Source organism: Rhamphochromis longiceps, linkage group LG1 (genome assembly GCF_057381845.1).
Source record: "Rhamphochromis longiceps isolate RC_006_pf linkage group LG1, R_longiceps_female_GT1.1, whole genome shotgun sequence".
NCBI classification, from domain to species: Eukaryota; Metazoa; Chordata; class Actinopteri; order Cichliformes; family Cichlidae; genus Rhamphochromis; species Rhamphochromis longiceps.
The window spans coordinates 19,262,028-19,286,448 of record NC_140557.1 but is presented as its reverse complement, the minus strand read 5'-3'; the positions used below and the strand labels follow the sequence as shown (position 1 = coordinate 19,286,448).

The following is a 24,421-nucleotide window of genomic DNA, read 5'->3' as shown; positions in this document are numbered from 1 at the left end:
TAAGGGTCTTTTAATGTCATCTGACATCATTTACTGTGTATATTTTTTACTTTAGTTTTTACCTCATTAAGATATTTGTCTTGTCATGTTGCATAGGAATTTCCTAAATGTGAGACAAAGTATATGTTGTTTTATTTTAATTATCTACACATCCCTTGATTACTTAGAAATATATCTAAAAGTAATGACTGAATAAAAATGCAGACCTAAACAAATGTTTATTTAATGTGTGCAAATGTGTCTTGCTGAGCTGGTTATTCCTTTGCATGTGGAGAGAACTGATGGCGAGACCAGGAAGCAGTACATCACTGAAAGGAAGTTCCCAGCGAGGAGCACCGGGTATTGGTCCGCACACGCCGAGCTTTTCCGCCGCCTTTGGGCAGCGATACATCCCTTGGTGTGTGTGATGTGCACCCGCTCTTTCTGAAATCCGCCGTCCTCAGCTCAAGGACTGTGCCGAAACTGGTATGTAGACACAGCTTTTCCCCTAAACTGCGAGCTGGCAGTGAAAGAGTTGTGTTTAAGCACACGTCCTACCGGTGCAGGCTTTGTCCCAGAAAATGTGTGCATGCTAACCGATTCTGGCTAATGTTATGAGGCTTTGCTCGATGACCGGTTACTCTTGCAAAATAATGATACAATGATCTGACAGTACACTGTGCCGCAGCTCTAAAATCTGATTTTGCATTTAATGCTCTAATATTGTGGCAGACTGCAGCGGCCGAAGAGCAGGAGCAGCACTAGAAAACTGGACCTTAGCATTAGCTCTGCCGCTAGTGAAAAGAGACATTAACGTCAAACAGCGCTGCTCGCTATGAGGGAGCTAGGCTAACATGACGTTAGCTGTTCTGTTGTTGAATGTAGCACACAATAATGTCTTCATTTACTCTACCTGTTTTCATGTGTTTATGAAATGTGCACTGAGGTGAGCTCGCTTAAAATTAAAGACCTTTGTGCATTTGTGCATGCAATTTCAGTTAGTTGTTTGTCGCTATAAAAGCGTTCAGGCCCAAATAAGTAATGCATTAAAACGCGAGGCATTAGTATGACTATTATACAATAGAAACTGAGCACAGCTACACCAGCAGGCAGTGTTGTCACCGCCTTAACGTCAATTACACAGCTTTGTAAAACCTTCAGTTTATAAAAGCTCCTTTTAGGGTCTCCACAACACAAAAAACCAAAGCACTGAGACCCAGTTTAAATCCTGTTCACCAATAATCACTGTAAATAATCAGGGGTTTGTACTGTAGGGTAAAAAAACGGTAATGGTACCCACTAATGAGATTTTTCCAGATTGAAAATAACCTGAAGCATGTTTAAAATTTGTTTTTTTTTGTTGTTTTTTTAAAGTCATGTATTCAAAGCAAAAATAAATAAATAAAAATCTAAACAAACTGGCCAAACATTGTGCGCCATGAAGTGAAAGTGATGCCATTAGGGCTGCAGCTATTGATTACTTTCAGAATGGAGTAGTATATCGATTATTCCATCAATTAATCAAGTAATCGAATAAGAAATACTTTTGTATTATTAATGAGAAATAATAAATATCAAAAAGATAAAAAAAAAAAATTCACGTCTTACCTTTACTCTGTCTTCTTAGAAGGCTTTCTAAAATTAATCGGAGGCAAGTTTTAATGCAGCTGAAAAAAGACACGATGTTGCAGATGTTAATTCATATTAATAATAATTCTGTGTCTGACCTAACAACCCTCAGGTCAGTGGCTCAGAGTTTAATGGCCCTTTTACATTTTAATTGGCTTGTGAAGAAAGCTTTTATTTTTAAACATTAATGCAATTTAATGAATAAAATATTTTATATTATTTCACTTTTAGTCTGAAAAATGTTATGAAAGCCTTGGAATAAGTATGGTCTCGTGCACCCCATACCCCCCTTTAGACTCACCCCTGTTTGCTGCAGGTATTGTTTCCATGTTAAAAAAAAAAAGGAAAAAAAAGCTGTATAATTTAACCAGTCTTGTATCAGACTAACTAAGTCACTAAGTTAACAGTTTATCTGCATATTTTAATACTTCTGGAGATTTATTGTAGAAATAAGCGGCGGTGGATGGATAAGCTACAAAGTTTGCTTTTCTTCACGTCCGGTGTCAAATGACTAATCACATACTGTATAATATTTAGGTACCTGTGTTTATGCGCCAGTGGCTGGTTCAAATTATGGCATCGGCCCCTTATTGTGGCACCCTCAGATGCAATGAAATGCCATGCAATTTGAGGGCTGGATCAAATTGTGGCATCAGCCTCTAACTGTGGCACCCATGGTGGAGGCTTACCATGTCATTTAGGGGTGATGCCATGGCTGCTTAGACTAATACCTCAATCTGTTGCGGCGTTTGGGGTGATGCTGTAGCATATGGAGATGATTCCGTGGCATTTTGGGGTGGTGCCGCACACTGCCAAGGCATTTGGAGAGGATAAGTCAGAATTGTTCAAAACCAAACCAGATGAAGTCATTTGTCTGAACTATGTTATTTTCTTTGATTCGTGATTTGGGTGTTTTCTTAGCTTTTTGTTTGATTGGTGTTAAATTGAAGTATTGAGCTAGTTTGTTGATCAGGTCCTTACGAAAGAGGATTAGGGCCACTGGGGGGGAAAAAAGTGGGCACGTCTTTTCTTTTTTTTTCCTTCTTTTTCTTCTTTTCCTGAATTCGGTGAAAAAAGTCAGAATTCTGACTTTAATCTCAGAATTCTGACTTTTCTGACTCATTCCAAACCATGGCCAACCTAAAAACATTTCCAGACAACCACTATACATTGTGACATTCCAGTATTTCAAAAAAGCCACAGTAAAGACATTATTAAAAAAAACACACACCCACAACCACACAGCTGTGGCAGCTCAGCTGTTTGGACGAGGTATGTAATGGCACCGTCTCAAAAAGCCGGGATAGGTCGTGGCATCACCCTTAAAACGCTGTGGCATAACCCCAAGATGCCATGTCAAATGGTAGCATCTGAGTATACCACCAGTTTATAATCAATTTCTAATCTAAATTCAAGGAAATCCGTTTGAATACACAAAGTCTCTTCTTATTAAGTTTAAGAAATCTAGCTACTTAACATGTTGAGTAATCGATTATCAGTTCTACTAAAAGCAGCCCCACTCCAGCTAGTAAAGCCCTCATCAGGGGTCATTTATTTTATGCTCAGCTTGTTTATTCTTGTAGAACCGAGTGCTGACCAGCTGTATGCCAAATGCAGATTTTGCAGTTTTTTTGGTGCAGACTCAGGCACCGGATGCTCAGATTGCACACCTGAATCGAATTTCTCCCAGTAACCCGTTTTCCATGCATTTGCTGCAGCGATTCTTATCGTTACTTTTTTAATAGGCATAATCAGAAAAAGTAATCACAGGTAAAGATCAAATGCCTGTTTCGACAGTTTATCATGAAATACTTTGGGAACACCATTTTTGTTTGTTTTTTTTCTTTCAATAATTAGATCATCCAAGGATCTGTACCTAAGTGGGCCACCATCAGTGATATCTGTGTTTCTTATTTCATCTCAAAGTGGCTGATGGGAGATACGTGTGTTGTTTGCTGAAGCAGTAACTTTAATGTTTTTCTGTTGTAGGTCCACAATGTCCGAACTTTTTATGGAGTGTGTAGAGGAGGAGCTGGAGCCGTGGCAGAAACAAGTTCCTGAAGTTCACTTGATAGAAGATGATGACGATGAGCCCATCTTTGTTGGAGTGCTCTGTATGTTACACCACATTTTTAGAAATATAAAAACGTCTTATTTTATTGTTTAAACTTTAATGGCACCAATGAATGTATGATAATACAAAAACAGACTGGATTCCTCCACCAAAGCTGAAATTTACCTGGAGAGCTTCCCTGTGCCCAGATCCAGATTAGTTTGTTAAATATTCGGGAACATCCGCACAGTATTGCCCAGTTCTTAATATGCACTTGTAAATATAGGATAACTAAATGTCCACTTTTAACCATTTGGAGACAGGATAAAAGTCCTTTCAAAGAAATTTCTGGCACCAGATCAAATATTGTCTCTGACATGTAGAGCTGTTTGTCCTGCTAGATTGTTTTAGTTTACTCTATAGTACTCATTTATGCCATCAGGCATACAAGATTCATAGTTTTTTTTTTAAATAATTGGGTCGTGTTTTCTGGAAGGAGACGGTGACAATGTCTGTAAATTTTTGCCTCAGTACGCCACCCTGTACACCATCTAGTGAAGTTATGAGGAAGTAAATGTGTCATTGACAAAGCCTACAATGGGAAAAAAAGCTGTCACGAATAGATGCAGTTCTTTGACTCGTGATCTGAAGCATATCACATCATCTGTCAAACATGATGGTGGTAATGTTATGGCTGCCACGTATGACTGCCAGTAGAACTGAGTCGATGGGGTTTGTTGATGATGTTACTGCAGATTGAAGTAGCAGGATAAATTGTTGAACTGTGTACTCTCTGCTCAGATTCACCCACATACTGCGGAACTGATTGGATAGTGCATTATAAACTGTAGGCAGAGAAACCCACAAACTGCAAGTTGTACCAAACACAGTTCGGACGTATAAATGTCCCTATATTGTCCCAGCATCCAGAGGAGAAATAGTGTACATTTAATTTTCTGTAACTCACTATTTTTAGTCAATTGCAGCTCATTACAGAAGTTGTTTTTCTAGGGTTTTTACTTGTTGTCCAGCAAGTTGCACATATTGCCTGCTAAAATTCTAAGTTTTCAATGCTTTGACTTTGTTTCTGGTTGTTGTTGTTGAATTGCCTATTTTTGCCCCCCTTAATGTTCTCACAGCGAATAACCAGAAGGATGGAAAGCCTTCTAACCCTCCGACTCCTCAAAGGAAAAGTGCAGCGAAACAAGAAGTAAAGTGCCCCCCTCCTCAGCCTGCTGTGGTCCCCTCACCAATAGTGCTGCCATTGAATATACCTGGGAAAACAAAGAGTATTGTACCAACCAGTCTGACAACAGTAACTCCACAGCCTGTTATTGTCAATAATCAGGTATTTTTGCATTTAAGTGTTTCTAAATACCAAAAAACTAAATGATAAGAGCAGGCAGAAGGAACAGAAGCTGATAAGGGTGATTTTTGTTTGTTTTTTCAGGGCTTTATTGTCACTTCTCCACAGTTAACAAATAGCAGTGACTTTATTGCCTCTTTTGGGGCCGCGTATCCCCCAAGACCATCAATTACAATCATTCCAGGTAAATCTCAGTTTAATATAGTAATCCTTTTGTGAGTAAATCTTCATTGCACTATATTTTGTTTGTTTATTTTCTTTAGTTTGAGTCTTGCAATGCCAAGTGCGTATCCTGTTGCTTACAGCTGGTCAGCAGCAGATTTTTCAGCAGGTCTCTCCAGCCACAGTCATACCTGGCGCTGTCCACAGGCCACAGGTGCAACAAATTAGCAACAATGTTGTGACACTGTCAAATGTCCAGAGTCCTGCTGTATACTCAACACAGCCTAGTCAGCTTCAACCAAACAGATCCACCTCACAACCTCTTCAGACCTTTTCTATGTCTGCAAAGGACACCAATAGCAGAGGTAACGCTCTAAAAGTTAGCTATTTTGCTTTTCCTGATTTTTTTTTTTTTTTTTTTTTTTTCTGCCACGTGTACATGTTTTGTAGTGGTGGTTCCTCATATTAAACACAGCCAAAGTTTCAGATAATGAGGTCCGTATTTGTGCAAATAGTCTTTATTAGTCAAAAGCTCTAGCTCACACCTTAATGAAGAGCAGTGAAATAGAAAAAAGTCAACTTTAAGGGGGGAGGAGATTAAAATGTATTGGTTCAGAAAGCGCAGGAATTGTTGGATTATTTTGATCTATGAATCATGTGAAGCTACTCTTGTAGAACTTAGAACATATAACTTTTATTGTCAGTATACAGTTGCTTGCACAGTGAAATTAAGTAGCAAGACCACAAAGATGAAAAAGTAAAGAAAACAATATACCTCTTCACAACCTCTTGCTGTGTATACCTCTAGTGTATGTTTATTGTAGAGTCTAGGGATAAAAATGTGGAACTGTGACAAAAAAAAACAACTGTGTTTTTAGCCTCAGGCAGCTCAATTATCTCAATTGTCAATTGTTTTACATTTCGGTACAGATCAGAGCTTACTGAAACGAGGACTGGCACCACAGGAAATGGACAACGTAGCAAAAAAATCAAAGCCTGACTTGTGTAAGTTTTATTGACAATTTTTTTTTTTTTAAACTCAAAAAGATTCTAATCCAAGTTCCTGCTGTATTTTATTAAGTTTAACCTTCAGTTCCTTTTCTGTAGCACCACAAAAAGTAGTCATCAGAGTGGAAAATGGCATGGTAAAGAGAAAGTGTCCCAATTGTCAAGAAGAAATTCTCACAGAGGAAGCTCTAAAATATCACATGATGGTGAGTAAAACTCTGGTAAGAATATGTTATTGTCAAATGGGATTATATGAAATAATTATATAAAATAATGTTTTTAAAAGCCCGTCAGTTTTAGCAAACAATCATTCGTGTGTTGGTTTCCATGAAACATTAATATGTTTAATCCGTTTATGTCAGAACTGCCGTGCCAACGGAGGAAGCACAGCTCCAGCGGCCCTGAACACGAACTCAAACAAGCGCATCATGCTGGTCGCAGATTTCTATTACGGTAACTTTGAGGGAGACGTGCAAAAGAAGGAGGCACAGAAGACCAACACCACCTTTAAGTGCCAGAGCTGCTTAAAAGTTCTCAAGAATAATATCAGGTAGGAAAATTTGCTTTCATTCTTAAGTAGATAGCCATAATTTTTCTTTATGAATTGTCATTTTTCCCACAAAGAGTGCAGACTTCTTGCTGATTTCAGCATTTTGCCTTTGTAAGTTTGAATTATTTACATTATTTTATTGGTTCCTATTGGCTGGCACCACATGTAAAACAACAGGACGCAAATACACAGTAATTAAAGCATAATGAATGGTGCACATCCATAAATGTCAGCAATGACTTCGGCCACTTGCGCAAGTTACATGAAAAGCTCTACAAAGATTCCCCAAAAGTCTAAATCAGACCTTACTCCTTGATTGGTACATATGCCACTATATTAATATGCATAATATCCTCCTGAGAACTGAGGAAATTGATTTTATGATTTCCTGCCTCTTTGGAGCTTAAAGAAGCCACCCAAACATATGAGATATCATTGGAAGGGCCAGCATGTCCTCTGTGAGCACATCGGCACCTAGTAAGGGTAGCTCAAACAAGTCATAAGATATAGAAAGAAAACAAATGTCCAAAATAGAGGAAAAAATGAATAGGCTGGGTCTCAGGAGGATATAATGTACTATAGATTTACAAATATTGGTTTGTTTTTATGTGTGTTTCCTTGTCACTAAATAGAAATTAACCAGCATATATTTGCTCCAAATATCCATTAGATTGGGTCGTCGTGTTATTGTTTTATAGTAGTAATTGGGCTTCCTGCTTTAAGGAAGTCTGAGCAGCTCGGCTTACAGGTGGCTGCTCACCTCATAACCAGGCTAATCGCTTTCTGCTGGGGAACATCTGATTGTATTACAGTAATAAATAGGCAGGTTGGTCTAGTAGTAATTATTCAACTTTAGTATTCTGTTTTGCTCAGTAATAGGAAGGCATACGGATACTGATCTAAACTCCAATGGTATTGTTAATTTGTGGGAATTATATTTTGAAATCAACATTCCCTTTATGAAGGGGAGTAAAGGCAAAACCATCTGCCTTTTCCAACTCTAACATGGATTTGAATAAAGTATTAGTGAATATTTATGGTGTTTATAGACAGTGCTGTAGTGTTTGGCTTGTTTTGTCTACACACATAATGTTCAAAAACCAAACTGAGTTTTCAAGGACTTTGTGTCCAGTGCCAATAAAACAAAAGAGAGGATGGGGAGGGAGGTTATCTGCCTCTGCCCTAACTGCAGCTTTTGTCTCAGATGGATGACAGTATCTGACCATTTTCCCTCATGGGCGTAGAGATGAAAAATGACTGCTAGTTTAGGTGGCGTAAGAAGTGCTCCTTTGATTAAATAACTTTGCTTCAGAACAGTGGGGCAAAAAAAGCTTCTGTAAGCTGCTTTTAATGGGAGAACACATTTGTACTGCAACCACACTCTCACAGCGGAGGTCAGAGATCAGCCACATAAAAATTTCTATTAGGGGAGCTGAGGTAGCAGAATGTGCAGGCTGAAAAATGGGCCATGCCTCGTCAGGGCAGCAGTGGCAGGTAGCTGAGGAGGTGCTCAGTGCAGCCGTGGGGCACTGTATCATTAAGCAAAACAAAAATCTTTGTGTAATTGCTGATATTATAGCAGTCATTATACATGCTTAGAAAGTGAAGCGTGAGCAGAGCGCTTCATTCATCTTAAAAACCTTTGGGACCTGGATCCGGTGCATGTACACAAGCCATGAATATTTAATTTTTCCCCCACAAAGCTAAAGTTGATGCTGTTTTAGTGCACCTATTTTCTCTTTAAAGATAAATCGTGATCAAATTTGTTCAAGTCCGCACTTGTGTATTTATTTATTCAACCTTGAGCTGTTTGTACTGACCAAATGCAAACATTGTTATGATGAATGAATGGAAAGGCTGTGTGGAAAATACACTTAAATGTAAAGTAATAGCTCACCTAATAGTTTCTGGCTTATAAATTAATTCTTTAATGTAGCAGCTTTGAAAATGTAGGGCTTAGACAACCAGCAGTATACAGATGTGGAGTAAGTTCAGTTAGCATGCACTGTAGCTGATCTCAACAGGTTTAAGCTGATCTTTAACTATTCAACAAATATATAAGTGGCCTGCCAAAATTTTCAATCAGTAGTACCAACACTAATATCTTGAAAATATATTTTTGTTATGGGTTAAATTTAACCAATTTAAATACATTTAAAACAGGGTTAATAATGAGCAAAAACTGAACTGTAAAGTCAGAACACCTGTTCATCATATAAAGTATATTTGTGAACAATTATAGAAACTCTTCCTTTCGTTTATAACCTGAAATGAACTTTTTTTTAAATTAATTAAAAAAAAATGTTACTCTTAGTTTACTCACTCCACCTTTTGTTTCTTAGGATTCAGGATTCAATATTACAGGTGCAACAAATATAATAAGACATGAATGGGGGGGGAAAAAGTTTGACTAATGTTTTCATATAATTTAAAGTATGAAAAGCAATTATTAAGATTAATTTTGCATTCCAGCAGCAGGTGGTCTGGGCTAGAATGAATAAATACGGGTAAATGCATCCATTTCATACTTTCTAAGGTTTCAATCACACAGGGCTAGAGACCAGTTGGCAACCTCCAGTAACTTGGTAACAACTGGATGATGAGTGGTTGCTGGCTGTTGCTAGGGGATATCAGTTGTAATGATATGATGCTACATGAAAGCCTCATTGTGATTTCTTTGGTAATGAGCAGATTAACAAAAGTCGCAAAAGTCATGTCTGCAAACACTCAGCAACTACTCACTGATCTGTAACAAAGATGAAAACACGATGAAAACCAGAAACGGCCGTTTGCCTTATGAGCACAGTTGTGCCTCGACGCTAAAACCAAAAGGTTTCAAAACTTTTTCGATGAAGGCGATTGCTCTTTCTAGCCTGCTTCATGCTTTTCACAGGTTCAGTTCCACTCTGCAAATAATTAGTGTTTGCAGACAAGCTAGCATCTTTTATGGGCAAGCGATGCTAGCAACCAAAGCAATCACTAAGAATACATCTTTGTGACCAACTATTTGCGAACCAGTTGGGAACACCGATTTTTCTTAGCAACCTGTTCTGAGTGGTCTCTAGGTCTTTACTGAGGCCTGAATCGTCAGTTCAAATAAACGTCAGCAGTCTGTTCTTGATAACAGTTAAAAGCTGGCTAATTGTTCAAAGGCTGCCACATGCTAACGAGTTGGTTGACATTTCCGTGCTCTGTGTGTTTCCATTCTTCGCTGCAGGTTCATGAACCATATGAAACACCACTTGGAGCTGGAAAAGCAGAACAGCGAGAGCTGGGAAAGCCACACAACCTGCCACCACTGCTACCGACAGTACATGACCCCGTTCCAGCTGCAGTGCCACATTGAGAGTGCTCACAGCCCAATTGAATCCTCAAGTATAACACGATGATTCATGAAGCTCATTCTGGCTTTTTGGTTAGAAATTTATTTTCCATATCTGATTTTATTCTATTTTTTTCCCTTTTAGCCAATTGCAAGATATGTGAGCTGGCGTTTGAATCAGAGCAGGTGCTTCTGGAGCACATGAAGGGAAACCACAAACCTGGGGAAATGCCTTATGTGTGCCAGGTCTGCATTCGTCTTAGGGTTACAGTTTCTTTTAATGTGTGCAGAGAATCGGTGGCCAGTACTGAATTTGTGGTTTTACTGCTTCCACAGGTTTGCAATTACAGGTCTTCCTTCTTCTCTGATTTGGAGACACATTTCAGGAGCGTCCACGAAAACACAAAAGACCTGCTGTGTCCCTTCTGTCTCAAAGTTCTTAGAACTAGTCATATATACATGCAGCACTACATGAAACATCAGGTATGAAGCTAAGTTCACCCTCGGTTTGAGCGCCTTTCAGAAACAGATGTCAGTTTTAACTGCCGCAGTGCAAAATACAGTTTAGTGAATTCAGATTTTCTCCAGGAAATTTTAAACATTTACAGGCTTGGAGTTGTTTTTGGTTCCTGCCATTACCTCCAAGTTTGAATTGATTTAGGTGTCTGCCAAGCACACAAGTGTAATACATAAAAGCTTCCACAATAAAACCTGCTTCTCTTGCCCTACAAAGCAATAAATTTGGTTGAATTAGAACCAAAAAAAATTAATTGCCACTCTATTAATAGAAGTGAAATTAGTCTGTTTCGTACTTGTTAGACTCTTTCAGCGAATCCAAATGAAACATATCAGCTATTAGCCTCCCATAGAACCACTTATTAATCACATTTTTTTGTGTTTCTGCCCCCCCCCCCCCATTTCAGAAAAAAAAGATCCATCGCTGTGGAAAATGTAGACTGAATTTTCTCACCTACAAGGAGAAAGTGGAGCACAGGACTCATGTCCACAAGACTTTTAGGAAGCCTAAAGCCCTGGAGGGCCTTCCTCCTGGTACAAAGGTCTGAGGCAGTCATAATAAGATCTGTGCTATTATGTTAAATGTTAAAGAAATATAAATTTGATCCAGTGTTGTGTTCTCACTGCAGGTGACCATTAGAGCTTCCCTCACAGGAAAGTCACCTGCACTGCCAGTGTCCCCTAAGCAACCTGGTTTTGTCGTCAGTACAGAAAGTCTGAGTGTGAATCATCCAATAAAACCTCATGTTACTGTATCTAAGTCTAAACCAACCACCTCAGAAACAGGAAAGGCAAAGATGCCTCAGAGCAAGAAGCAAAACCCTCAGTCCAAGCACAACCTGGCACTCAGGAATCTCAGGTTGGCAACTTTTTCACACAGCACTCAGGAGCAGACTCTAAAGATGTGCAGCATGTAAACATCAGTGAAGATCAATTTAGATTTCAGAGTGTTCTTTTTCAAAACTTCACTTGGTATGATAACATTAGAACTGCCACGAAGGTTCAGCCATTTCTTCATATCTGAAACTCGAGCTATTCAGGTCCTCTGGATTTCACTCTTTGTTTGCTTGGATTAGTTCACACTCTGGACTCTTGGCTCATTTCAGCTTCAGCTACGCTGCTTCGCACAGCCAACAGCCTGATCAATATCTCAGCAGTCCTTATTATAAAACTTTTCACAGACAAAGCCATCACAGACTTTCTTATTTCAGGATTTAATGTGACCCATGTCTACCTGTTGTAGCTGTGTTGTCGTCACCAGGGGGCGGTGTCAGATGTGTAAAAAAAAAAAAAAAAAAAAAAAAAAAACATCTGCTAATGTTGGCTGTTGTTCCTCCTCTGCTTGTGGACTGCTATTCGTTTTCTTGTTAAAGACAGCTTTTTCCAACCAATCAGTTTTTGACATTTTCATGGCATCATTGCATCAATTGCTCTAGTTGTAGTTGTCTCTTGTTGGATTACTTGTTCCTGCGTTCCACTGTAGGTGGTGTAAATAAATACATTTGGACTCTTTTAAACTATTGTGAAGTCGCAAACGTTGAGCCCTTAATACAATTTGAGCTGATGCAAATTTATTAAGAAGTTAAATATCAAGACCCTTTAAAATGACTGTAGTCTTTAAATAAATTAAATGTTTACACTGCAGTCTTCACTAAAGTGCAGATCATTTATCTTAATGACACAATGGGTCTTTTGCATGTGGTTAAAATTGCACCACAACCACTAACATGGAGCCCCACCTCTTGGGTATCCAAGGCAGGGTGGGAGCAAATTAATGGAGGTTATTAAAGCCCCGCAGTACACAAAATAAATGACTGTATTTCCAATTAATTTTCTGGACACTCTTCATTAGGCTGAGTAAAAATAACATGGAGTATAGCAGGATTTCTGTCTTTAAAAAAAATTAATGTGTGTGTGTGTGATATTTGGCTAATTAGGCTCAGTAATCAACAGCGATTTGCTGGCTTCAGTCACATTATTTGGGCTTTTAAGCAGATCAGACATAAGATGATGTAGTGGTACAACAAGTCGGACTGTACAATTAGAAAGCTACAGACCTCTCAGCAGACAATGCATCATACTAATGAGAAATTCAAATCATCATTAACAGTATCTTAAAGTGTTACATTTTGTGCTTTCAGTGCTAGCGGAGGGATTTACACATGCATCGAATGCAACGCACACGTGGACGACTTTTTCTCTCATTTCCCAATGGTTTCCAGTTGCGGCGCATGCAAATATCGCACAAGTTGCAAAGTTTCTATCGGGAATCATATGATAAGGTCAGCAAGACCCTGATTTCCATTGATATTTGAGTGACTTTTAGCATCTGCTGACTTTTTTTATGACAAAACTTTCTTTCTTTTTTAAAAAAAAAAAAAAATCAGATTTCACAGCACCATCACCAAGAACAGATTTTTGAAAATGGATCACAAGAAAAATTCATTGGCCTCAAAGTAAGAGTACTTCTCAAGTTATACTTTCACTTGGCAGTAAATCTGAGTTAAAATAGTAATAAAATTTCTTCTTCTGTTTTCAGGTTCACGTTGGTTTGTCTCAACTGTGACCTTCTCGTCGATGCATCACGTGGCGACCTGATGACCAAACATTTAAACGATCGGCCGAATCACGTATGCAAAGTCATAGCTGAGAAAGGTTTGTGTTTGTCTTTCACTACCGCTGGAGTCATGGCCAGTGTTTAGTTTCACACGTTGCTTGAAAAAGTTGTTTCTTGTTTTTAACCCAGCAGATATGAAAGCCAAAGATCGTGTGTGAGTAGAAACCGCTCCCAACATTTACATGTTGTGATTTGTAGTGAATCTCTGAAACACACTGAAGACCTAAAGAAAATGCACTAAATACTTAAAGGGGCACTCTTTTCAATTTATAGTTTGCTTTCATGAAGTTGAACAACTTGCAACAGACTTTAACAGATTAAAATATAGTCAAAATAGAGACATAACAGAGATTGAGATATCTGTATATCATACACCTCGATTAACTCCAGCGTCTGCAAAGGTAGAATCTCTTATATTCTGTTATTCAGTCCTGTTATACTTTATACAAAACTGAAATAACCTCACAATTACATGAATCGTGGACAATAGTAACTGACTTGCTGTGGAGAATAATTCAGGGCTGAATATGTGTCTGTGTAGATGTTATCAAAGAGGTTAGGGGAAAAAGAGGTTTGTTAGAACTTTTTACCGTCATAAACGACATCAATTCATCCAGATTTGTGAATGTGATAACTTCAGAACAAAGTGATGTAGGATCTTCAAATTGATACCACAGGTGTAGTTACTAAAACTCTCAGACAACTTTGAATCTCTTTAAACTCATAGTTAGGGTCAGAGGTCAAATTTTCTGAAACTCTTGCAAATACGATGCGATAATCTGCTAGGAGGCAGAGGGATACCACTGGCCACCATCAGCATTTTTTATTGTGTCTGCAGTATTTGGCCTGCATGTGGTCATTTTATTTGAGACAATAACCTTCAGTAACCTTACAGTGTTATAACTGGTTACATTGCAGCTTATGTAATATCCCTCTCAACTAGTTGCATCAGATGGTTGAGTTTGGTTCATTCAGATGTTTCTTCCTGTCATCAAGTACTTCCTCAAAATAGGTCTTTTGACTGCTAAATTTTATAGTTAACATTTTAATATTTACACTGGACCTTAATTTGATACATTTTGTATTTACTGTCTTTTGCTTCTGAAGTTACATTGTGTGTGAAATGGAGTCTACACACACAATCCACGCTCTCTATAGTGAATGTTTGCAGGTGCATCTTTGAGGATGGAATTAGCAGAAAGATATACGATACAAATGCATTGGATTTTTTTGATTTTTGTGAGATAGATAAAATATGTGAAGTTTAAAATTTATAAATTACTTATTTGGAAGTGTGTGTAAGTAATTTTCAAATAATCAAAACTTGACACATGATACTCATTAAAACCAAAAACTACTGTTTGTGAGGACTGTATACATGACTCTGACTCTTTTCACAGCATTAGTCTTTTTTTCCCCAAACCTGAAAAAACTTGGTGGATGCAGCAATTTAAAAAAATAAAATAAAATCCTGCAATTTACACTTCTTCCACTAATGCACAAAGCTGCAAACATTGCAGCTTTATTTACAGCTCAGTCCAGAGCGGCTGTTTCATGGGACCGACAGGCGTTACTGAGGTCTTACAGTAGGCCAGGTCACTGATGAGGACAGTGTAGCAAATTAAGGCCTAAAACCGAACCAACATGCTCCGTCTTGTGATTTGTGACTAATAAACATGTGGACGTAGGAGTGCCCCTTTAAGATGACTTAGTAAAACATTAAGAGGCAAATTTATTATTAATAAGTGTGTCATATCTATAGATAATAGGGGTGCAACAATACTCGTATCGACATTGAACCGTTCAATACAGTGCTTTCGGTTCGGTACACATACAGTGGGGCAAAAAAGTATTTAGTCAGCCACCGATTGTGCAAGTTCCCCCACCTAAAATGATGACAGAGGTCAGTAATTTGCACCAGAGGTACACTTCAACTGTGAGAGACAGAATGTGAAAAAAAAATCCATGAATTCACATGGTAGGATTTGTAAAGAATTTATTCGTAAATTAGGGTGGAAAATAAGTATTTGGTCACCTCAAACAAGGAAAATCTCTGGCTCTCACAGACCTGTAACGTCTTCTGTAAGAAGCTTTTCTGTCCCCTACTCGTTACCTGTATGAATGGCACCTGTTTGAACTCATCATCTGTATAAAAGACACCTGTCCACAGCCTCAAACAGTCAGACTCCAAACTCCGCCATGGCCAAGACCAAAGAGCTTTCGAAGGACACCAGGAAAAGTATTGTAGACCTGCACCAGACTGGGAAGAGTGAATCTACAATAGGCAAGCAGCTGGGTGTGAAAAAATCAACTGTGGGAGCAATCATCAGAAAATGGAAGACATACAAGACCACTGATAATCTCCCTCGATCTGGGGCTCCACGCAAGATCTCATCCCGTGGGGTCAAAATGATCATGAGAACGGTGAGCAAAGATCCCAGAACCACACGGGGGGACCTGGTGAATGACCTGCAGAGAGCTGGGACCAAAGTAACAAAGGTCACCATCAGTAACACACTACAACGGCAGGGAATCAAATCCCGCAGTGCCAGACGTGTTCCGCTGCTGAAGCCAGTGCATGTCCAGGCCCGTCTGAAGTTTGCCAGAGAGCACATGGATGATACAGCAGAGGATTGGGAGAATGTCATGTGGTCAGATGAAACCAAAGTAGAACTTTTTGGTATAAACTCAACTCGTCGTGTTTGGAGGAAGAAGAATACTGAGTTGCATCCCAAGAACACCATACCTACTGTGAAGCATGGGGGTGGAAACATCATGCTATGGGGCTGTTTTTCTGCCAAGGGGACAGGACGACTGATCCGTGTTAAGGACAGAATGCATGGGGCCATGTATCGTGAGATTTTGAGCCAAAACCTCCTTCCATCAGTGAGAACTTTGAAGATGAAACGAGGCTGGGTCTTCCAACATGACAATGATCCAAAACACACCGCCCGGGCAACAAAGGAGTGGCTCCGTAAGAAGCATTTGAAAGTCCTGGAGTGGCCTAGCCAGTCTCCAGACCTCAACCCCATAGAAAATCTGTGGCGGGAGTTGAAAGTCCGTGTTGCTCGGCGACAGCCCCAAAACATCACTGCTCTCGAGAAGATCTGCATGGAGGAATGGGCCAAAATACCAGCTACTGTGTGTGCAAACCTGGTAAAGACCTATAGTAAACGTTTGACCTCTGTTATTGCCAACAAAGGTTATGTTACAAAGTATTGAGTTGTATTTTTGTTATTGACCAAATACTTATTTTCCACCCTGATTTACGAATAAATTCTTTACAAATCCTACCATGTGGATTCATGGATTTTTTTTCACATTCTGTCTCTCACAGTTGAAGTGTACCTCTGGTGCAAATTACTGACCTCTGTCATCATTTTAGGTGGGGGAACTTGCACAATCGGTGGCTGACTAAATACTTTTTTGCCCCACTGTATGTATCGAACAATACAAAATCTTTTATTTATTTTATCAACTTTTCTTCTGACGATGCTGTCTGTGTTGAGCGCTCAGTGGATCTGCGTTCGACTACTGAGCAAGCTAGCAAGACAGAAGCTAAGTTCGTTGCAACATGGCAAATTGAACCTCCCCCACCCTCATTCAGATCTGGCGTTTGGAACTATCTTGGTTTTCATGTGAAGCATGACCCTGATGGACAAAAGTCATGGACAAAAGTAAAACAGTGTGTCGGATGTGCCACGCAATCAGGGCTGGACTGGGACAAAAAAATACCTGACTTCTTACCTGAAGTTCAGTTCCTCTGCCACTATGACCGGCGGCCGCCTCGGGTCTCTCCTCCTCTTGCCTCCCCTTTCCCTTATCCACCTGCTGGCCTCCACCACTTGCTGATGTTGCTAAATCTGTGGAAGCTATGCCATAGCTACCGCCAAACAATTCAGTTATTTTTACACATTTGGCAGCGTCTGCCTGAAGGGCTTGTTTCTTTTTGGCCCTAATTTTTTTCTGCACCTCCTTTCCTTTTTTTGTTCTCCATTTTCTTTAGTTCGTCTATAAGATTGCTAAACAAGGGGGAGGGTGCATCCGACCTCCTCGGCTGTAATTGGTCCAGCCCAGAGTCGATCATGACCAATTGGCCGATCCAACACCTTTCATTATTTATACCCTTCCAAAAAAAAAAAAAATCGATCGGCCCATAAAAACAAAAAATCGCCAGCCCGATGGCCAGTCCAGCTATGCACGCAATGCTCAATTGGTGGGAACTAGTGCGTTAGCGCAGTTAGCTTGTTGACGCTGTCCAGCCTTGCGCATGGGGCGATCTGCGGTAACTTGTTAAGGGAGATTTGCTGCGTTATGGCGTTAATGTCATTTTAACGACATTAACGCTGACAGCACTAGTGGGAACACAACGAATATGACTGCACATTTACGCCAACATCATCTTAGTGCAAAGACAAGTGGAAGCAGACAAAAACAACAAGCACGCATGCTACAAACTTTACCCGAGTCATTTAGACAGCCGTTAGCACATGATTCTCCTTATGGGGACCTGATATGTTTAATACGCTGCTGAGAATAAACCCCAGAAGAAGCGTATAGTATAGCTTTTATTTTGGAAAGAGCCATTTCTCTGTAATAAACTCTCTTTGCCAAAGATGAGTGATTTCTTGATCAGATAGATTTTTATTATTATTTTGTTGTTTCAGCAACATTAAATTTAAAAACTGTACTTTTGAGTTAAAATATATATTTATAATTTTAATAAATGACAAATTAAAAAGGCATGAACTTTTTTTTTTTTGTATCGAACCGAACCGTGAATTTTGTGTATCGTTGCACCCCTAATATATAACTGTTCATGAGTAGGTTCATATTTTTTTAAATTGTTGGTAGAAAATGCATGTTAGCTGAACGTCAATCTGAAGTACGTCGTTATAATGCCGTCTTCTTCCCTTCACACAGGCAGCTCATCGTGGGGCAGCCAGCCAAAGTCCAAGTGTACGTCTTGACAGCCTCACCTGCTCAAAAACCAAAGGAAACGGACCCAAAACAAGCTGAATGTGTCTCATCTGGAGGTGCAGCCATCGGCACTGTTGACAAACCAGAATTAGAGTCGCCGTTACCAGCAGGAGATCAGAAGGAGATTTCCACAGGAACAAGTGTTATCCAGGCTTCCTCTGAAGATGACTCAAAGACGTCGGTGCTGCCCGCTTTACCGTCTTCCAGCACACCTGACCTCTGTGACGAGATCTCAGAGAGCAGAGATGAGGAAGATCAGCGTCCCGACTCTGTGTCTGCGGCAGAGAGTGCGACTGTGGACCAGCAGCCTCAGTCAGATTAAACCTGTACAGACTAACTAAACAATGACTTCCCGTTATTCAGAAAACACCTCACCAGTGTACTAGATGTAAAACGTCTTTATATTTGTGAATAAAAAAAAAAAAAAAAAGTAGATCCAGTAAAGTTTTATTTACCCTGCAAAGTTGATCAGGAGTATTCCCACTAAATATTTTTGATTCTTTTGTAAGATCCTCCCAACACACAAAGTGTCTGGCGCCCTGCCGGCCTAAAGAGGGCAGTGATTGTCAAAAAATGTTGACATAAATTTGTCAAGACCACCAGATTTCCTTAAAAAGAAATCCCACTTCCCGGCACAGAATGCTCAAATTACTTATACCTAAATTCTGCATGTAGTCCTCCTAAAAATTTGCCTGCAAAAATATTGTAATTACTGAATGTTTAAGCAGCTTGGGCCCATCCATAGGTTTTCCTGGTGTTTTGTATTAATTAGGATAGGAGGAAGAGGATCAAGGAAGTGAGAGGCAGTCAAAGTGTTTTGGGTTTTTAATGTGTGGTTGCTACTATTGTGTATGTGCTTTTTATTTCCTTTCATTTTTTATTTGTAATGAACCTCAAAGCTGCTCCCTTTATATAGAGTCAGGTTGCTGTGCAGCAAGTGTAAAAATGTTAAAGTGATGTAGCACATATTTACCTTGATCACCTGCTGGTTTTAAGTAAGTTTATCAACACTAAGACATCTGATTTAAACCATTAGGAAAATACGTGGAATGTTTTTTTTTTGGGGGGGGGGGTTCCCTCCCCACATGGAAAGTGATCTCAGCTCTGAAAGGTTTGCGTTTTAAAGGTGAACATAACCTGAATATTTTAGCATTGAGTGAAAGATTAGGTAGATTTCACTGTGTTAACAGAGTTGACAGATCCAGCTTATAAAATAAATACCTTTTGGATTAGGTACTAGATGGGTTTTGATTTACAATTACTGGGGGGGGGGGGATCTGGAAATATTTTTTACAATACTGTGTGTTTGTTTTACTTGGCTTGAAATGTCAGAAGGTTTGTTTAAAAAACAAAAAAACAAAAAAAAGATCTTTCACTTGTACAGTACAGCAAGTTTGTAAATGCATCTATGTCTATTAAGGCGCTATAAATGTACCCCCATCCAACCTGTTTTTAATACATTCCTATAAAACTATGGTTCCCCTTAGAACACATTTTCCTCTGATCAACATTCTTGGCTTAGATCCAAGTGTTCCTCTTCTTTGTTATGTAAATAAATCTTTAATACAAGCCAGTTTGAGTGTGATTTGTTTGTTGGCCACATACACCTCTTTTAATCAAGGAAATATTTTGATCTTGAAGCTAGTGGTGAGATTTCTTTAGGAGGAAAACTAAAAAGCCATACTTGGAAAAAACATTTGTAGTCACTTTGGTCAGACTTGTTACTATGAGCAGGGCTGGACTGAGACAAAAAATTGGCCCTGGCATTTATGGTTCTCATCTCTTCCTCACTTCTCTACAGCTAGTGCTTGCAGCAGCAGCCCCCTGTGGTAATGAGACCTCGCTACTAGTTGTTGTTGGTACTACCGTTCACAGAGTTCCGAGACCTAATCAAAAATTAATGAAACTAAATAAAAATATTAGAAGCTAAAATGGAAAAAGCAATGCATCTCCTAAAGCTAACCTCAGCTGAAAACAACTGAAAACTAAAACTCTAAACTGATAGCAAAAGTATTCCTATATCAAATATTAACGTGGAATCTATTGTTATTTTCTTCTGACAATTTATTAGACACATTGTTAACACTGTGATAAACATTCACCTGCCTTCAGAAGTGCGTCAGTTATTCATGGCGTGTATCCTAGAAACAATCCTCCATCCTGAAACCGGTTTGAGTTTCCCGGGCCTGACGTCACTGCCAACGCTCACTCATTGGCCCAGTTTAGGAAGACCAAGCGTTCCCAGGACAACAAAATGCTAAACAACTGACCGAGGTAACCTGCGGCAGCTACTGACCCGCTCAGAAACACCGAGGATTAACATTCGCTTCAGTACATTCGAAGTTTTCTGCGTTAAAGAAAGTTAAAGGCTTGAGTTGAGAAAGCGGGAATCCAGGAGAAGAACCTCAAACATGGTAAATCCTAGAAGCGAATTTAACGTTAGCTTGGCTGCTAGTTCACGACCTCAAAGTTAACATAACGCCGGTTTCTGGTCACGTGTTTTCCCCTCCCGTGTTATTGTTGTGGACACAGAGTGGTAACAGGATGTACAGCCACCAGCAGAGGTTAATGGCTCAGCGGCGGGTCCAGGAGCAGCACCGGCAGCAGGAGGCCCAGCGGGTGGACAGAGAGCGGCAGGTCCAGGCCAGCCTGAGGGAGGAGGAGGGCTTCGAGAGGAGGAGGTACCTGCGACAGGTGCAGCAGGAGCTCAAGGAGAAGCAGATAGAGAGCGCACTGCTCAAGGTTTGTGTGTCTGTTTCGGGGGTGACAATTGACATTTAAGCACGCTCTATTCGGTTTTATTTTTCTGAATATATTGGTTTTCACTTTTACAGGTGAGAGATGGATCCATTCTGAAATCTGGTGAAATTTTTAATCAGAAAAATCCTTTCAGCATAATAGCAAATACTTCAAATGAAAAACTAAATAAAATTCTTCTGGAATTAATTAAAATGCATGTAAAGTATCCAAATGAAACTAAATAAAGCAGTAGTTGTTTTTCCTTGCAGCATAAATAAAGTAATGGAATACATCTAGTATAAAGGCATAGAATAAGAGATTTTGAGACCATCTCCATTTACATATATAATCTTCTTCTTTCACTGTTCCCATCACCACAGTGGATCAACTCCTATCTCACCATAGCACCAACCCTCCGTCCTTAATTATAGCCATGAATTCCCCCTAAGATCTTCCTCTTTTCCTCCTTCTTAGCAGCTCCATCTTCAACATCCTTTGTCCAGTATATCCAATGTCCCTCCGCTGCACCTGTCCAGACCATCTCAGCCTCACCTATTGGAATTTGTCTCCAATTTCAGATCTAATATATTTTCCATTTCTGATTTTACATCAGACCAGTATCTTTGCAGCTAAACTCTTTACAGTCCAAAATAAGACATGCTTTTTAAAGTATTGACCAAGTCTTGATCGGATTAAGATGTGAGGAGTTTACTGTCCATGGATCCAAAATGTTAATTCAACTAAAAATGTTAATTTTAATGCCTTGTGACTTGATACTTCGCCATACTGGAAAATTCAAAGGTTGTTCCCAGATTTCTGCTTGATTACTAGAAGAACTTGTTCTTTGAGTTTGTTTTTAGTATAGTTAATCCTTAAAAAGCCAATACTGACAGTGCTGACAGGAACAGTGCCTATTGGGCACAGACTCAAGCCCCTAGAGCATCAGGCGGCACTTTGTCTTATCCTTGAGTTAAAATTATATGATATTTACCCCCTAAGAACAAAAAAAGAACAAAAGATCACAGAGAGACAGCAGCACATGTTTGTGGCCAGGAGTTATTTTGTTTCATAATCAGTAACTGACTACAGATTTTAGATCCAAACTTTGAAAAAATATCCCTCTGACACTTTTCTCTTATCTGAGCTTTAAATGTGATAAATAAATGTGATTTGCAGGCAGAGGAGGATCGAGTTAACCGGGAAAAGCAGCTTGAACAGGAAGAGAGAATGGCCAGGGAGCTGGCCCGCATCAACCACGATAAGCAGAAAGAGGAGAAAATGAGGCAGTATATCAAAGAGAACAGGTACACACACACACTGACCTCGTTACCCTGACTTACTGGAGGCTCTGGGTCAGTAAACAAACACATTTGACATTTGTCACTTTCTGCCTGTTAAATATTTTCTCTGTGTATTTTTCAGCACGGAGCTTCGAGAGCTGGAGTTGAAGCTGAAGTCTGCGTACCTGAACAAGGACAGAGCCGCACAGATTGCTGAGCAGGAGGCCATGAGGTTTGAGACAATGGTAAGTCCTGAGGGCAGACTTTCTTTGAATATAACAAATACTCTTGAAGTGTGGAAATTTTAACAGAAAACACCCAAAACTCTCCCCACCCAAAACTACTACTTTTGGGTAAGTACAAAGAATACAAAGGCTGCTCTGAAGTCTGTAGGTTGTATAAATATGATGTGTCTTTTAGCGGGAAGAGGCAGACTACGCTCGCAAGATGAGGAGCGACCGGGAGCGGGTAGCCGTTGAGCAGCAGAAGCTGCAGCAGAAGCGCCAGGAGGAGATGGTGCAGTATCAGAAAGAGCTGGAGCAGCAGCTCATGGAGAGGGAGCGCAGGAGACAGGAAGCGTATGAGGAATTCCTCAAAGAGAAGCTCATGGTGGACGAGATCGTCAGGAAGATTTACGAGGAGGATCAGACGTGAGTCGCTACTAATTCATAATCTCTTCATGGTTAGTTAAAAAAATACCTGCAAAAAACAATAGCAAGTGTCTCAGACAACAGCTTCCTTCTAAACGGGATGCAGAGGTAGCACAGGATGAGTGACTTTTTGAAATGTTTTCCTGAAAGGGAGCGGCAGCTGAAACTGGAGAAAGTCCGAGCCACTCAGCAGCATATCGAAGAGTTCAAGAGACAGCAGGCCGAGTGGAGGCGCATGGAGCGAGAAAGGATGGAGGCCGAGAACCGGCGCATCATGGAGTTTGCCATGCAGCAGCAGCACATGGAGAAGGACAGGATAGCCAAGCTCAAAGAGAGAGAAGAGGCGAAGGAGCATCTTCATAAATTGGTGAAGACTCTCGGCTTCTTAACTCTTTGGTGACGACGCCGGAGTGCATCTGTAACTAACGTCTCTGTCCTCTGCAGCTCTGCGTGAAGATTGAGGAGGAGCAGCAGCAGCGTGAAGAGATGGAGCGCGTTCGTCAGGAGCTTTATTTGGAAGAGCAAGAAGAGGCTAACAGGCAGAGAGAAATCGTAAGGAGCTTTACTCTGCCCAGCTTCCTTCCACAGGAAAAAGAGTGTGTTATGTTGCGATTTTGAATTGACTGTATGGTGTGAATGCTTGTCTGATTCTCTGTGTGACACTCGCTCTTACTCTTTTGTGTAACAGGAGGAGATGGAGAAGAAAATCAGACAGAGGCTGATGATGCAACAGACCTTCCAGGAGCAGCTGGCTTTCAAAGAGATGCGGAGGCAGGCTGAGAAAGAGGAAGAGGAGGCCTTCAGGAAGATGATGATGGCCAAGTTCGCAGAGGACGACCGTATAGAGCAGATGAACGCCCAGAAACGACGCATGAAGCAGCTTGAACACAAACGTGAGGTGGAGAAACTAATAGAGGACAGAAGACGACAGCAGGAGGCCGACATGGTGCAAATTACTCTCTTTGATCATTTTTTTTATCTTAATGTATACTTTTAATGATGTGCTTTGTGATATTTTGATTGCTCTTCCAGGAGCTGGAGGCTAAAGAGAGAGCGATTGAGGAGCAGAAAGAGGCATTGCGGAGACAGATCGTTGAAGAAGAGAGGCAGAGGCTTCTGAAGCGTCATGCGACACAACTCCTTGGATACTTGCCTAAGGTGTGAGGCGGTACACGAGTCACAAATAATTTTACGCAGCTTCAGATCAAACACATGTATGACCGCTTGTGTTTTGTTTCCAGGGCTTGCTGCGGGAGGATGACCTGGAACACTTAGACGAAGACTTCAGAAAACACTTTAAAACACGTCAGGCTGATGCGTTCTCTGATGATGGCTGGGAGGCCAACGATTAGATGCTTCTCCTCCAATCTGCCACTAGAGGGCAGTGTAGAGTTACAGAAGTATAGATACAAGGGACCGATTCAGGGACATATTTTTATTAAGAGGTGCTGACAGGCACTGAGTTAACATCATTCCAAACAGACGTGGCAACTCAGTCTGCCAATGTTTAACTGAAGAGACAAACCAAATCTACTTATCATTTTTTCTGACAATGTTCTGAGAGACAACT

At 40.1% G+C, this 24,421-nt stretch overlaps 2 protein-coding genes across 4 annotated transcripts; both read left to right on the top strand.

Moving 5' to 3' along the window:
• The first annotated feature begins 325 nt into the window (after positions 1 to 325).
• On the top strand, positions 326 to 19,751 carry znf280d (zinc finger protein 280D). 3 transcript variants are annotated; one of them, XM_085401547.1, is made up of 18 exons: positions 326 to 465; positions 3,598 to 3,722; positions 4,801 to 5,009; positions 5,112 to 5,211; positions 5,333 to 5,554; positions 6,120 to 6,194; positions 6,297 to 6,403; positions 6,560 to 6,747; positions 9,965 to 10,122; positions 10,215 to 10,315; positions 10,406 to 10,552; positions 10,993 to 11,127; positions 11,215 to 11,444; positions 12,727 to 12,867; positions 12,973 to 13,041; positions 13,125 to 13,240; positions 13,335 to 13,356; positions 18,126 to 19,751. In XM_085401547.1, exons 2-18 carry the CDS (start codon positions 3,605 to 3,607, stop codon positions 18,502 to 18,504), a joined length of 2,517 nt encoding a protein of 838 aa, XP_085257673.1. In that variant the 5' UTR covers positions 326 to 465; positions 3,598 to 3,604; the 3' UTR covers positions 18,505 to 19,751. The 3 variants fall into 3 exon arrangements, with proteins under 3 accessions (XP_085257673.1, XP_085257665.1, XP_085257679.1); XM_085401539.1 differs by having other exon boundaries at positions 13,332 to 13,356; XM_085401553.1 differs by lacking the exon at positions 13,335 to 13,356 and having other exon boundaries at positions 18,126 to 18,304.
• Positions 19,752 to 20,391: 640 nt separating this feature from the next.
• Positions 20,392 to 24,231, top strand: mns1 (meiosis-specific nuclear structural 1). Its single transcript, XM_085401513.1, has 10 exons — positions 20,392 to 20,596; positions 20,715 to 20,924; positions 22,098 to 22,225; positions 22,344 to 22,446; positions 22,622 to 22,851; positions 23,002 to 23,218; positions 23,296 to 23,403; positions 23,540 to 23,797; positions 23,884 to 24,009; positions 24,093 to 24,231. The coding sequence occupies exons 1-10, from the start codon at positions 20,594 to 20,596 to the stop codon at positions 24,201 to 24,203; spliced, it is 1,494 nt and encodes a 497-aa protein (XP_085257639.1). The 5' UTR covers positions 20,392 to 20,593; the 3' UTR covers positions 24,204 to 24,231.
• The last annotated feature ends 190 nt before the right edge of the window (positions 24,232 to 24,421 follow it).

Coding starts and splice junctions, on each gene's coding strand:
- znf280d (XM_085401539.1), top strand. CDS start 3,605: ATGTCCGAACTTTTTATGGAGTGTGTAGAGGAGGAGCTGGAGCCGTGG. Junction 6,748..9,964: donor GTTCTCAAGAATAATATCAG/GTAGGAAAATTT, acceptor TCTTCGCTGCAG/GTTCATGAACCATATGAAAC. Junction 10,123..10,214: donor CAGCCCAATTGAATCCTCAA/GTATAACACGAT, acceptor TTTCCCTTTTAG/CCAATTGCAAGATATGTGAG.
- mns1 (XM_085401513.1), top strand. Junction 20,925..22,097: donor TAGAGAGCGCACTGCTCAAG/GTTTGTGTGTCT, acceptor TGTGATTTGCAG/GCAGAGGAGGATCGAGTTAA. Junction 22,226..22,343: donor CAGTATATCAAAGAGAACAG/GTACACACACAC, acceptor TGTATTTTTCAG/CACGGAGCTTCGAGAGCTGG.